Source organism: Neodiprion fabricii, chromosome 5, assembly GCF_021155785.1.
Source record: "Neodiprion fabricii isolate iyNeoFabr1 chromosome 5, iyNeoFabr1.1, whole genome shotgun sequence".
Classification (NCBI taxonomy): Eukaryota; Metazoa; Arthropoda; class Insecta; order Hymenoptera; family Diprionidae; genus Neodiprion; species Neodiprion fabricii.
In genome coordinates this window covers 2351741-2366488 of record NC_060243.1, presented here as the reverse complement: position 1 = coordinate 2366488, position 14748 = coordinate 2351741, and the positions used below count along the sequence as shown (strand labels likewise).

The following is a 14748-nucleotide window of genomic DNA, read 5'->3' as shown; positions in this document are numbered from 1 at the left end:
ATCGATAACTTTTCCGGACAAAGCAGAGTAAAATAAAAAAATAAAAAAAACAAACAATAATAACAATATCGTCATATTACCAAGAATGTTACATTAATAAAAGTTTGACAACAGCGTTAGCAATGCTTAAATAGATCGTTCGTGAAATGAATCTACAGTTTACGGTTAACTTTGAATTAAACAACAAAATCTCATATTATCAATATCGTATAACCAATGGCAGAATTGGAAGAGAGAAAAAGTAAGACAAAAGAAAAGGGAAAAAAAAAAAAAAACTAGAATGCGGAAGGCTATGATATTACATAACTATGTACGATGTAAAATACATTTAAGGCATGTGATATGTAAATATAACAATATATGTAGAGTATAGAAAAATGCAATAGCCTGACTAAAAAACAAACTACGATCGCTGCGGTAATAATAATATGTCATAATGTATGTATGAAGAGGGGGGTGGGGGGGATTGAAAGAAAAAAGAAAGAAAGAGAAATTCCATTGGTTATAATAACACAAATCATCGATATGTATGAAAAAATAAATTAAACAAAATATATATATATTTATATACAATAACATCGGTAGTGTGAAAAAACCGTAAATCTCAAATTCTGACGAAAGGATAAATCATCGTCGTGTATCGTAACGCATCTACGCATATAACCTGATTTGCATTTCAACGTTAAATCGATTCGTACAGTTTTTGAAACAAACGTTAGAGATGCCACAAAATGCTGCTGTAGCGAATTCAAAAATAGATGCCACATTCCATTTACATTGACGAAGCTTTCGGTCATTCATTATAATACATCATATATGTATGTAATTTACCTATGCGTATGCATCTGTATCTGTATGTCTCTCTGCGTATTCGTGTACTACCGTAAAGTTTTCCGTATAGAACACGTACGTATATTCTCGTACGCGAGTGTTTGTGTATATGCTATATGCAAATGTGACGTAAGAATTATACAGCGAAAGCGTAGACGTGGACTGAGAAAAATTTCATTTGTTAAAGTAACAGAAAAAAATTGAGTAAAACGGGTATCGTTAAAAAAAAAAAAAAACGTGTTTGAATATTGTTGGAATTAGGAAAAACGAGGCACGCCTAACAATTTTGCGCTATCGTCGATCCTTTTTTGCTTGTTGCAACGCAAAATCAGTTTCCGAGGTTTACTCTACTTTTTTAATCAAACGAGGCTTTATCGTCAATTTGTCGTTGCACGAGCGTTAAATTTTCGCAACAGTTGCAAGAAAATACAGCGACAGCGATCGCGATGAGAAAGAACAAGTAACGGATACTAGAACTTCCGGTAACGTCTATAAAACTAATTTTCATTTTCCACCTAGAACTATATTTTTCGATCGCGGTAAAAAATAAAAAAATAGTCAAGTACTGACCGATAACCGGAAATAAAAATTTCTCTCAGTGTAAACGAATACTTTTCCAAACGAACTATCGACAAAATTTCCGTTTCACACAAAGTGTGTCAAATAATTTTTCGTAACAATCATTCGTTTTTTCTAATTAATTATATACACGGCGTTCGCAAGTCATTTTCAAAAATCATCATTATGCAATAGCTTGTTTAAATTACGAAGGTGTGTGTGCGTGTGTGTGTGTGTGTGTGTGTGTGTGTGTATTTAGAGTGTAGACAGCTGGAAAGTTGGTGACTTTTTACGCGTACATACATTTACAATATACACGTACATCTATGTATAGACGATTCATTTTATTCTACGCCCCCCCTCCCCCCGCCCCGCCGCCCCTCAAAACTCGACACAAGCATCATATTTATATACATGGACGTAAGTGTGTATGATAATATAAATGTATGCCTAAGCGTTGCGTACTAATGAAGATAAGAACGTCGTTAGTTTTTGAATGGACACTACATGATACATAATTTATATAATATATATGTAACATACATATACGAATAACACAAGTATATGTATATATTGTATATATTTTATGATAAATCATTTCTGTAAACGATTACCAACTACGTGTAACTTCAACGACGGTAACGACGAAATTGGCTTCTTTCTGTTTTTCCAACCAACGGAAAGAAAATTTCGTAAGAGACGGCAGTAAGACGTAAGAAAAATCTCTGTCTGCGGTATTCGTGAAAATACGAAAAAGGGAGAGGAAAAAAAAATAAAAATAAAATAAAATAAAACACGCAAAACAATTTCATCAAAAACAGATGAAATTGTCCCGAAGATTCGTTATTTTGCATATTTTGCCGCCGAGACGCGGGAGGGATGAGATAAAAAAAAAAGAAACTTTCCATCCAAGATTTTATGTTTACACCTCGAAAGTGATACACGTTGTAATGTGTCTGTTGAATTTCCGTAGAAATAAACAAATTGAAATTGAAAACAGTAAAAATAAAAGAACGACGTTCGGCATTATCGAACAAAATTTTTTTGTCGTTACCGTCGCTGCGTTTTTGTTTCCTGTAAAATAGAAAAGCGTCCGTCGCAAATTTTCAACATGGAATCCCTCATCATTCGCCTTTTTCGCGTGTCCGTAATTATTTTCTCGAATTTCCTTGCGTCGTGTTACAACAATAAAAACGTGTAACACGCGTTTCCGTGTTATTTCTTAAATTAGCTTGAAAATTCCTCCGAATTCCATGTTCTAAATTCGCATATTGACAATTACAATTATTTTGTACATAACAAGATAAATAATCCAGTACTGTATATTGATTGATATATGTATACACATGAAAAAAAAAAAAAAAAAAAAAATTTCAAAAAAAAAAAAAACCCGTCCTCTTGTCCCAGAGCCTCGCCAGTACAAATTATACGAAACCGGGGCGCGCGAATCGATGAAACTCGCGCGATTTCGCGTCTCGATTGCAAAACCTATTTTCATCCCTGTTCTTAAGCGATAATGATTAAAATTTCTACGTCCGCTGTCGATGATGTACAACAACATTGTGCACGAAAAGTCGCGTTTCAAGTCTCGATATATCCTCGAGATTGGAACGCGTAAAGAAAAAAAAATTCGCTTTATTATCTTCGCTAGGTCCTGAATAATTGGCTAGCAAATTAAATTCTACCTAATACACGAGTCGTCGTTGAATCGAACGTACGAACGGCAGATTGAATCGTCGTTGATTGCGTTATGTAATAAAACTATTTACAAATCTACGCCCGGTAGGTCATCGCGTCTCTCCGTTGCTGTAGTAGTAATAATAATAATAATAATAATAACAACAACAACAATAATAACAATAACAATAATAATAATAACAACAACAACAAGAACAAGAACAGCAACGAGATAAACAACAACAATAACAACAATAATGAAGAGAAATTCTAAATTATTGTTATTGTTATTGTTTTTTTTCTCCCCTTCTTTTCGTTCGGTTTGAAGAAATGACACGATTACAAGGCAAAAAAAAAAAAAGAAATGATAGAATTACAGCATACTTGTGTTAAATTTATTCATCGCTTCAGCCGTAGATTACAATTTATACATGGCAAAGCGGTGAAAAATTGAAGAAAAAAAAACAAACAAACAAAAGAAAAAAAGATACGAAAAGAACAGCGAGCAAAGAAACCTTAAAATAAATAAATAAATAAATAAATAAATCAATAAATATTGTAATCGTACAAGAGTTGTAATAATAACAATAATAATAATAATAATAATAATAGGAAGAATAGAAATAAGAAACAAGTGCGTAATAAATTAATAGTGATTTCTAAACACCGCGTAACGTTTTCAGTGTTATGATATATTACAGGTATTGTAATAACAGTATAAGTAACGAAAGATAAAAAAAAAAGAAAGAAAAAAAATAATAGGAACAATAAGTAACGAACAAAGCGAAGCGAATTATTACTGCAGCGTGTTACACCAAAAACGAGGGAGAAAAAAATAAAATAGAAAAATTAGCGTCCGTTTAGCGATTAAAATGCAAGAGGAAAAATTTTATACAATATGCAAACATCGTAAGTATATATATATATATATATACATATATATATATATATGTTTAATTGTATATTACATAAAATGCGACTGGCTCAGCCTGGGACGTGTTAAGTGTTAATTGATCATACGTCGTTGTGTTTTGTTGTTCGATTCTGTCAATCGGTATATAACTTCAACCAGTATCGGTATTATTAAATGTGTGTTCAATATCGTATGGATATATGGATATGTATATACAATATAGTTGGACATAGCCGAGTATAGGCGAGGAATAATATCGAGAGTATCTTACCTTGCTTCCGCGTTCGTTGAAAATAATCTCTACGTCGAGGATCGGTCCGAATTGCTGAAACAAAGATATCAGCGTTCCGTCAAGTCAATTTTATACGTATTTGATTCACTAATGATTTAACATGAGTAAAATACTCTATTCCATGCGATACGCACAAACAATGAACTTTATCTACATGTATATATAATATCAATTCTATTAATTGCACGAGAGAAAGATATCGCGCAAAGATCATTCTTGCGAATTATATGACGGCACAATAGAGCCACCGTTGAGAGTGATTTCTTTTCTTTTTTTCGTTCCTTAACCCGGGAGCGAAAGGCGAACAAAGATATAATTTCATCTCTTCTAGCTCTCGAGTTCGACTTCGACTTCTTCTTTTTATCTCCGTTTACTTTATTCTTCCTCCTCCGATAATTATTATCAAATTGAATGAACGAACTTATCCGCGAGAATAATGACCGATTTTCTTTACCAATCAATTTAGCCCCCGTAAACTTGAGAGATTATTGTAAGGTACGTTCGGTTTGAAATAGAATGTTTGAGAAGTACGATAAAGTGAAGAGAAAAAAAAAAAAAAACATAAAGAGATAGTGACAAAATGTATAATATCAACCTCTTTATAATTTTTGACAAGCACATATTTACTTGAATATGTATTACAAAAGATTCCGGGAATTTCAATGATTTCAAGGAATTCGAATGATTGCAAAAGATTTCAGTGATTTTAAATAATTCAAAAGATTACAATAATATTCCGAGGATTTCAAGGATTTTAAATGATTACAAGAGATTTCAAATGTTTCCGGGATTTCAATCATTACAAGCGACTTTGTAACATATCGCGGCGGGTGTACACCAAGTTTCAAGAATGAATTAACACCTCGACCGGATGGTTTAATATCCTACACTAATTTTTAATAAATACATGATAGGTATATGAACGGTAATTTTTGTTTTTCAAATTCAATAATATAACAATTTGATAATAGAATAAAATATGTGCAGTAGGGTGGTCCTTGAGGTCATTATTGAATTTCAATCCACTAACCCCACAAATCGACTCCAGATGATTCAAAAATAACTCCCTAATTTCTTCAGATTTTTATCTCAACTTCAACCTGTGCCTCAAAGAGGGTTGATTCCTTTCAACGCTTTCAGGGGTACATCAAACCTACCCAACGGATTTAGATGAAATTTGGTACAGGAGGGTTTTACTTGGGTTGCCGATTACGAATCCGAAATCGAAATTACAAAATTCAAAATGGCGGATCCGATACGGCGGAGCGAAATTCGAAAATTCATTTGATTTCGATAGAAATCGGTACTCGGGGGTTGTCGAGGTTGCCGATTACGAATCTGAACTCGAAATTACAAAATTCAAAATGGAGGTTCTAATATGGCGGAGCGAAATTCAAAAATTCATTTGATTTCGATAGAACTCGGTACTCGTGGGTTTTCGAGGTCCATGATTATGAATCTGAACTCGAAATTACAAAATTCAAAATGGCGGTTCCAATATGGCGGAGCGAAATTCAAAAATTCATTTGATTTCGGTAGAACTCGGTACTCAGGGGTTTTCGAGGTTGCCGATTACGAATCCGAACTCGAAATTACAAAATTCAAAATGGCGGATCCGATACGGCGGGGCGAAATCCAAAAAGTCATTTGATTTCGATAGAAATCGGTACTCGGGGGTTTTCGAGGTCCATGATTATGAATCTGAACTCGAATTTACAAAATTCAAAATGGCGGATCCGATACGGCGGAGCGAAATTCAAAAATTCATTTCATTTCGATAGAAATCGGTACTCGGGGGTTTTCGAGGTCCATGATTATGAATCTGAACTCGAATTTACAAAATTCAAAATGGCGGATCCGATACGGCGGGGCGAAATCCAAAAAGTCATTTGATTTCGATAGAAATCGGTACTCGGGGGTTTTCGAGGTCCATGATTATGAATCTGAACTCGAATTTACAAAATTCAAAATGGCGGATCCGATACAGCGGAGCGAAATTCAAAAATTCATTTGATTTCGATAGAACTCGGTACTCGTGGGTTTTCGAGGTCCATGATTATGAATCTGAACTCGAAATTACAAAATTCAAAATGGCGGATCCGATATAGCAATATCAGCTGACTCTCGAGGTTTTTGTTCGCCATATCGGATCCGCCGTTCCGAATTTTCAAATTTTGAGTTCAGATTCGTAATTAGCGACTCAAAAAACCGCCCTGGACCAAATTTCCTCTAAATCCGTTGGGTACATTTGATGTGCCCCTGAAATCGTTGAATGTGAACTCCACCCTTCTTAGAGCTCTGGTTACAGTTCGAGATAAAAATCTGAAAAAATTACGACATTATTATTCAATTACGTAGAGTCGATTTTAAGACCTTTTAAGGACGACCCTAATGTTCACGCACACGTAGGCGACGCGTCCATGTTACGCGACGTAAGTGTACGAAACCTCACCCCAAACATCGCCCTTAGATCCGGATCTCTGAATCTGAACGGTATGTTGCTGACGTGTAGCCGTTTAGGTTGTCCCTTGAGGTCGGCACCGGGCGTCACAGTTGCCGGCGTCGTTGCGCCCGACGTTACCGGCACCAAACTCGCAGCCTCGACGTTACCCTCGGGATTTCCCTCGCCGCCGGGTCCCTGATTTTGGGACTGTGGTTGGGCCCCTCCGCCCCCCGCGACCGCCGCCGCAGCTGCCGCCGCCACCGCCGCCTGAAACACCTCCGACTGTGATCGGAAGAAAAGAAAAGAAGGTATGCCAAAAGAACGATACGATATGTCTTTTTATAATATACTTTTTTCTACAATTGTACCTTGTCGATCAAAATTATTATTATGTTATTAATAACAACGTTATTACGACAGGCATTAAAATTACCGGTGCGATAATAACGTCTCATTTTTAGCGTTGGTAGGTTACTTTTGATCGTTCTTATAAAAAAAAAAAAAAAAGGTATAGCTCTGGACGAGATTAATGTGATATGACTCGTGAAATTTTAACCACAACCGAAAGAGAATTCTTCTAAATTATTAACACCAAGCTAAAAGCTTATCTTCTCTTCTCTTTTTCTCAGAGTGCTTACGTATCCGTTACATCGCGAGTGAATCTCTCGCACGCGTGTCTCTCCTCATCCCTATCCAGCTTTTACTATTTATACAGCCAAACGTCGAGAAGGGAAGTTACACCCAGAATAACTTTGTAAAACCGTTTCAAATACGTCATGGGTATGCACACATATATACCGGGAGAATCTCTTGAAAATCAACCGCGAATGCGCCAAATAATTAAATCTCATTGGTAGAAAAATGAAAAATACCAAAAGTCCTCTTTTACAGGCAACAATGTTTAGTACAAAAAAGCGTCTCCGGATATTTTCTTCAATTTTGCATATTTTCGATGTTATCCTGACTTAAAACGGAAAAAATTTGAAGTATCAAAAATCATCGTGATAAATTCAGAGAAGATTAAATTTTTCAATCATTTTGGTTCTCGTCGATATTTCCACGCGAAATCGACGTTGAGTTTTTCACTGTAAGTAACAGTTTTATGAAGAAGCAGCGACGAAAAAAATACATTTAAAATTGTTTTTTTTTTTTACTGAACCACCCTAATATGTATATATAATATATATATATATATATACACACACGTGACATACGCTTAGCAAAAGAGGACGGAAGTAAAACGTCGTAGATTAAAGAAGGGCGTTCTAAATTCAATTATCCCAAGATTACAAGTTCAAATGGCAGGTGATTAGGATGCCTTCTTATACACATTGCCTGAACGCTACGGAAACTCGGTAAGAGAAATCCCACTTGGCACCGATTAATTATTTTCATTCCCCAACCTGATCAATCCCCCCCCCCCCCCCCCCCCCCCCTACACACACACACACACACACACCAACACTCGTACAACAGGTACAGGGTACTGTAATAAATCTCCACCGTAGTTTAATTTCCTCTGAACGAAGAAGCGACAGCCGCTCTTCAAAATCGACGTTTGTCCTTCCGAACGAAGAGACGAGAATCGTCAACGAGGGTCGCTTCCCCAAATTCCCCTACAAATTACCTAAGCACGTACACGCACACACACACACACAGACACACTGACAGACAAAGAGGTTCAACGGGCATTGAATGCAAATTAGCAGAATCGCGACGCTCTCCCAAACGCTTATATACATAGGTACCGACATTTTCGAAACAACTTTAGAAGGTCGCACCAAAGTCCGAAGGACAAATAAGAAAAATCGGTAGGGTCGAGCTATCCGCATCAGATACGGGGTAGGTAATTTGCACAAAAAAAAAAAAAAAAATAAACGATATCTGTTTTGCTGAATTCTTCTAGTTACCGTAACAAATGTAATTTTTCCTCAGTGTAGGTAACCCAACAATTACGAAACACGCGAGCAGCTTGCGACTCTTAAACGCAACGCGCGCCTTCAACCGTAACAAACATTTATAATAAAACTTCATCGTCGAACTGATGTTTTTTTTTACTTATTTCACATGATTACTAAAATTTTGTACAAACAAAATACGAAGTATCAGCGACAATCACACATATTTTTGCGAATCCGAACATTCGTTACATCGCTAATACACACAGTGTGCAAAAGTGGTTATCTTAACTTTACTCTTGTACTCCACATAGGGGAAGATAAGCTTTACGCTTCTGTTTTTTTTTCTTTTTTTCCCTACAAAGACAAAAAAAAGTCTTCCAGTGTCTGCGTATGCACGAGCAGCGTTACTTCCGGAGGCATTGCGTGGAAAGTGTTTAAAAAATCATTAGAGTCTCGTAAATATTTAACGAGTTACTTCTTTACGATCAATTATGTCGTTGTTCATACCTCGTATATATATATATATATACACTCCGCACACACATATCTATCTCTCTCTCTCTCTCTATACAGGGTGTTTGTATTGAGTCTGAACTAACTTCTACGGTGTGTAAGAATGAATCAGACGCGATTACTTTCGTCCCGACGTTTTATTCAGCCCTGAAACAACGTTACAAAATTCTCGCATGAAATCAACGAAACGTTAAACTTCCGTGAACAATTGCAATAATGACAATGAAATCTTTTGCATAACGTAGAATTAGAATTAGAATCAGAAGTTGAAAAATTTACGGAAAACGACCAGAGACGTTTCACTATAAAATGACTACTTCTAATTCTAATTCCACGTTATGCAATTCAATTTACAAAGCTCGTAAGATTGTTTTCTTATTCATCTTATCGCCAAGTTTATCGTTTCGGTTAACTTCGCACGAGAACTTTTTTACTATTATCTACTTTCCTACAATTTATATCTACCAATCTTCAAACGATCGGAACGATTTACGTACAACGATTCATCTCCGCGATGTAAACGAGGATTAAAGTTATCGAATGATTTTCAAGGATTTGGTTTTGCTTCAAAATATGACCCGTTTTCTTTTTTTTTTTTTTTTCTGTTTTTTTTTTTTTCTTTCTTATCGTGGTTAACGAAATTTCAAACGATCATTTGATAAAAAGATACGAAGCAAAGATTGTTTTTTTCCAAACAGTCGTCGTTACGGTGACGTTACCGCCAACTTGATTCTCGTCGTCGAGGTTGTACAACCGCGTTTCAAAGAATCGTCATCTCTTCGTCGTCGATATTTTACTAATTGTAAAAAATATTTCCTCACCATCGCCTGCTGATCGACGCCGTTCGGCGGTGGAGGTGGACTGAAACTTGCGACCGTCGGAGCCCCAGGGGCGGCTTGATGCGGGGCCCCGGGTTGCGGGGCCCCCTGCTGGGCCCCAGGCGGCGGTTGCTGGGGGGCTCCGCTCGGATCCTCCTTAATCGTGACGGGTGGCTGGGGTTTTACATCCCCGGCGGTTCCCGCGGCGCCGACGACGCCACCGACGCCGTTTACAGCCGGGGGAAATACACCCCCACCGTAAGGCGCAGCCATGCCTGTCTGCACCATGTGCTGAAACACGAAAATCACGAATCGTTAGGCTTGTCGTTCAACATCGACGTTGCTGCTTGCTTTCTATTTTCATTTTCATTATCATTTTCATTTTTTTTTCCCCCCTTTTCTTCTACAGACAAAATAGCCACACTGAGAGAAATTCTTAGATCCGGTTACCGCTCGTTGTCAGTCCTCAACTATTTTCATTTTTCACCAAATTAGTTTTATAGCTCATTTTTTATATATTACTATATTTGTTATTTTTTTATATTATACATTTATTATATATAGGTCAAATTTTCCTCAGTCCAGTCTCCCTCTCTTATCGATCTTAATTATATTCAAATCTTGAATTTCTGATCTTGTGATACATTGTTGTTAGGTTACATGTGAATTGCCGAAACGAAGAATTAGTTTAGTTATATTACAATAATCACAGTATATATTGATACTATACTCGAATTGTTTCAACTTTGGAAAGAAAGGTATGAGAAGAAGACTAAAAAAAAAAAGGGGTACGCAAGGGGGTAGATCAAAAATTCACATCTTGTTCGAAAAATTTGTCAACACAAAAATCAACCACAAAACATTTCTCGTGCGAAGGATGCGTTGTTGTTTTTTTTTCTTTTTTTTTCCCCCTTTTTTCGTCTCAACCTGTTTTCAACGATTCTTTAAAAACAGATCAAACTACCCTGCAATTAATTCATGCAAATTATTAAAACCCTGTACCGTATATACGTATAAGCTAAACACGTTTGTTCATCGGTCTCGGTAACTTCGCAAAAAAAAAATTGTATAAAACAAAAAAAAAAAAAAAAGAAGAAACAAAAAGGATATAAAATATTGCGGAATTCTGCTGCATGGAAAATCAACCATCGGCTTTTAAACCGTCGCCGTCTGACTCACGGGAAGTATGTACGCGTATGTTTGCATGCATATGTGTGTGTGTGTGTGTGTGTGCGCGCATAAGGGTAAGTTGAACGTTACGTGTTATATTATATATATATATATATATGTGTGTGTGTGTGTGCGTACACGCGTGAAGACATGTATGCGTATGCATATGTAGGTTGTAGGTACTTCGGCGGCGTACGTACGTACATAGATTCATGAAACAGGCCGGTTGCTCTACCAGCCCAACGCCTTTACAATATCTATTTTGAGAACGAGAAGGGAGAGAACGGAACGGAACGGAACGGAACGGAACGAACTACGCCGGGTGCTTTTCGCTCGACGATCCTGCACGCGTCGCGACGTCAACGTGAAGGGAGAGAAATTTTCATTCTATCTATAGACGAACAACAACGATCACAAAAACAACAAGAACAACAAAGGAAACTCTGCAGAATCACAAGACGAGAAACTAGGTATCGCTTAGAAGAGTAAGAAACTAGATTTTTTTTTCTCCCTGCACCAATTTTTATACACAGTTTGAGGAACGAAGAGGTAAAAATACAGGGGATGGAATTGTGCGGGGTTGAAATGTAGAATGATGACAAAAAAATCGAAAACTTGTTGTACGGTATTGAAATAAAAAAAGAAAAAAACAAATTGTCGAAACTCGAAGCATGGAAAAGTAAGAGATCGGAAAGGTCGGAGAACGTAGAACGCCAAACGGTACAGAATCGTATAAAGATTCTAAATTTTTCTGTTCCACGTCCTGACCTTTCTACACTTTGATTTTCCAAATTTTTCAAATTCTACGAAATAAAATTTTCTCCTTTATACATGTTTTCCCGTGTTTATATTATATTTACTAAAGCTAAGGCAACGGGGGATAAGGATGGAAGGTGAGAGAAGAGGAGCCCCGCCTTTCCGACAACGGCGCCGAGCAACCTTACATATTGATCTCAAATATTAAACGGCGTGCTGCTGCGTGCTTTCCTCTGTGCCTAAGTATTAATATACCTATGTATACCTATACACGCGTAGCGGTAGCAATAGTAGTAGAAGTAGTGGTGGTGGTGGTGGTGGTGGTGGTATAAGTTACGATATCGAAGGTATAAACCCCGAGGGGATGATCGACCGTTTCACTCGCTGAATAGACATACAATATCCATACAATACACCGAGAGAAATTTTTAGTTCCGGTCAACTATTTTCATTCTTTACCAGAATCGAAAAATACAGTTCCAGGTAGAAAATGAAAACTGATTTTGCGTTTCAATGATCAAAAAAGGTTCGACGATAGCGTAAAACGGTTAAGCGTGCCTCGTTTTTCCTAATTCCAACAATATTCGAACACTGTTATTTTTTTTACCGTTAACTGTTTTACCGAATTTTGTCTAGTTAGAAAACAAAAAATTTCTCCCACTGCGTAACGTGTTACAAAAGAAGAGACAGACCTTCGTTGTGGGTAAAAAAACCGTCGCGGCCTCACACAAAATCGGACTTGAACCCTGCGCGACGAGTGTGTTTGAACCCTACGAAACAGACAGACATCCGATGCATAATTCGATGCACGCAGGCCTTCGCCTTCTCCTTCTCCATATCCTTATCCGCCATGACATGCACGCGGCCCGTGATGCGAGAGAAGAGAATGGAGAGAACTTCTCGTCTCGACAAAGTACATTTTATACGTCTCTATTATACACAAGCCTGTCGTATGCAAAAACGGAGAAGAATGAAAGAGCAGCTTCTAAATTTGTGGCGAAAATTACAGTCGGCGCGGGTATTATTTGCCAAAAAAAAAAAAAAACTTGATACGCCTCTCTTATCTGTTATATAATTTTGAACAAAACTCTGCTCTTTCATCCTCTCCAGTTTTGCCATTTTGTAAAAATTTTGTAAAACCGATTTTACTTTCGAAAACGTAACACGGTCGGAAATATGGAAATGATATTACTAGCCGATAGATTATAATTAATTCAACAAACGGGTTGTATAATAAAAGAGAATTCAAACCGATTGGCTTTTCAATTACGTGATTTTAATTATTATCAACATCGGTGTACCTGAAACGCCCAAATCCCACGCAAAGTTAATTTTCATCATTTATATATCTATAATTGTACAACCAGAAATAATGTACGAAATTCTTTGTGCGTATCTTTTAAAATTCTCTCTCTCTGTCTCTCTCTCTCTCTAACAAAATACTACGACGAATTATTTATAACATAACTATATTATATTATACGATATTACAGCGTAAACCGCACATTTATAAACAGATGATTTATACATACACACGCACGCATACATACACATAAATAATAATATATACATATATATTATACAACATTGGATCGAACGTTATAAATAATTTATATCATTGCTACTTTACCCGCACTAGTTTCATACACGTGTACACACACACACACATATACATATACATATATATATATATATATGCATACAGCTGCCTAAGAATAAACTTATTCAATCGATATACGAATAACTTCCTGCCTCTCTTTCCCTCTTCTTTTTTTCTTTCTTTCACTCTTCCTACCTGCACACACCCAAAAGAATAATATGATACAAGAAGTAGATCGCAGCGCGCGCAAAATTCGCGTATTTTCATTTATAATAAATTTCTACGAGTAATTTTTCATCTCTCACTACGTGCGAGTTTTAAAAAAAAAACGGAGAGAGAGAGTGAGAGAAAAAAACCTAAACCAAATACCTACGGATCGGAAAGTTTCTTCTTCCGATCATAGTTGTAATATAATAATACGTAAGTACGTATTGTGTAAAATACAATCGTGATCACTCTGATCGACGATAAAACGAAACTCTCTGCCCGACGACAAAAGACGGTTAATAACAATCGTTTATCGCAGGCGATGATGGAAAATCGAAACGGTCGCCACGGTTTCTCGTATCCTGTGCAGTATTCGAAATCAGGTTTGTAACATTTCCTACTTCAAGGGGAAATTGAAGAACCGTCTTAATATACATACATATATACATGTATAGTATATATATATATATATATATATATATATATATATATATATATAACGAACGTTTCCGACTCGATATCCAAAAGTCACTCAAGTCACGTTTCGTACCGAAAATAGCACGCGACGGCGAATTGAGATAACCGCGAAACGAGGAATAAGAAAATAATATACCGGACATTTCGTATAATTCGCATTTTGTGTCCTAATTTTGAAAAACCGGGAATACGCGACGAGACGGGAAAAAAAAGCAAGAGTGTGGGGGTGGGGGGGTTGAAAAAAATAAAATGACCGCGTGTCTTCCCCGACGATGCGGGTTCAACGATTCGCAACGCCGGATATAATAATTACAACCACTTAATTAACACACCCGCAACTTCGTGTACACTTCCTTTTCGTTGCTCCGATCGTTCGATTTCTCAATTCTTACTCGCGCAAATATATGTACATACGTATATATATATATGTATACAATTATTTTAAATACCAAAATGTATGTGTGTAATGCGATGCATGTGATCAAGATTTAACGGTGAAACAATTTCATTTCACATCACGCGTTAAACTCACGAATGAGTCACACGCGCGCACACTTTTCTTTTTTACCTTTTCATTCAAGCTCGTCTTTGC

General features: G+C 36.7%; 1 protein-coding gene across 13 annotated transcripts in view; it reads right to left on the bottom strand.

Annotated features, from left to right (window-relative positions):
• Positions 1-14748, bottom strand: part of LOC124184055 (RNA binding protein fox-1 homolog 2-like) — a 123090-nt gene that overhangs the window by 48454 nt on the left and 59888 nt on the right. For all 13 annotated transcript variants that reach the window (XM_046573417.1, XM_046573422.1, XM_046573426.1 and 10 more), the window contains exons 3-5: positions 9950-10237; positions 6724-6996; positions 4251-4304 (exon numbers count right to left, since the gene is read on the bottom strand). In XM_046573417.1, the coding sequence (XP_046429373.1) occupies positions 4251-4304; positions 6724-6996; positions 9950-10234 (612 nt within the window). In that variant the 5' untranslated portion in view covers positions 10235-10237. The remainder of the gene's footprint in view (positions 1-4250; positions 4305-6723; positions 6997-9949; positions 10238-14748) is intronic.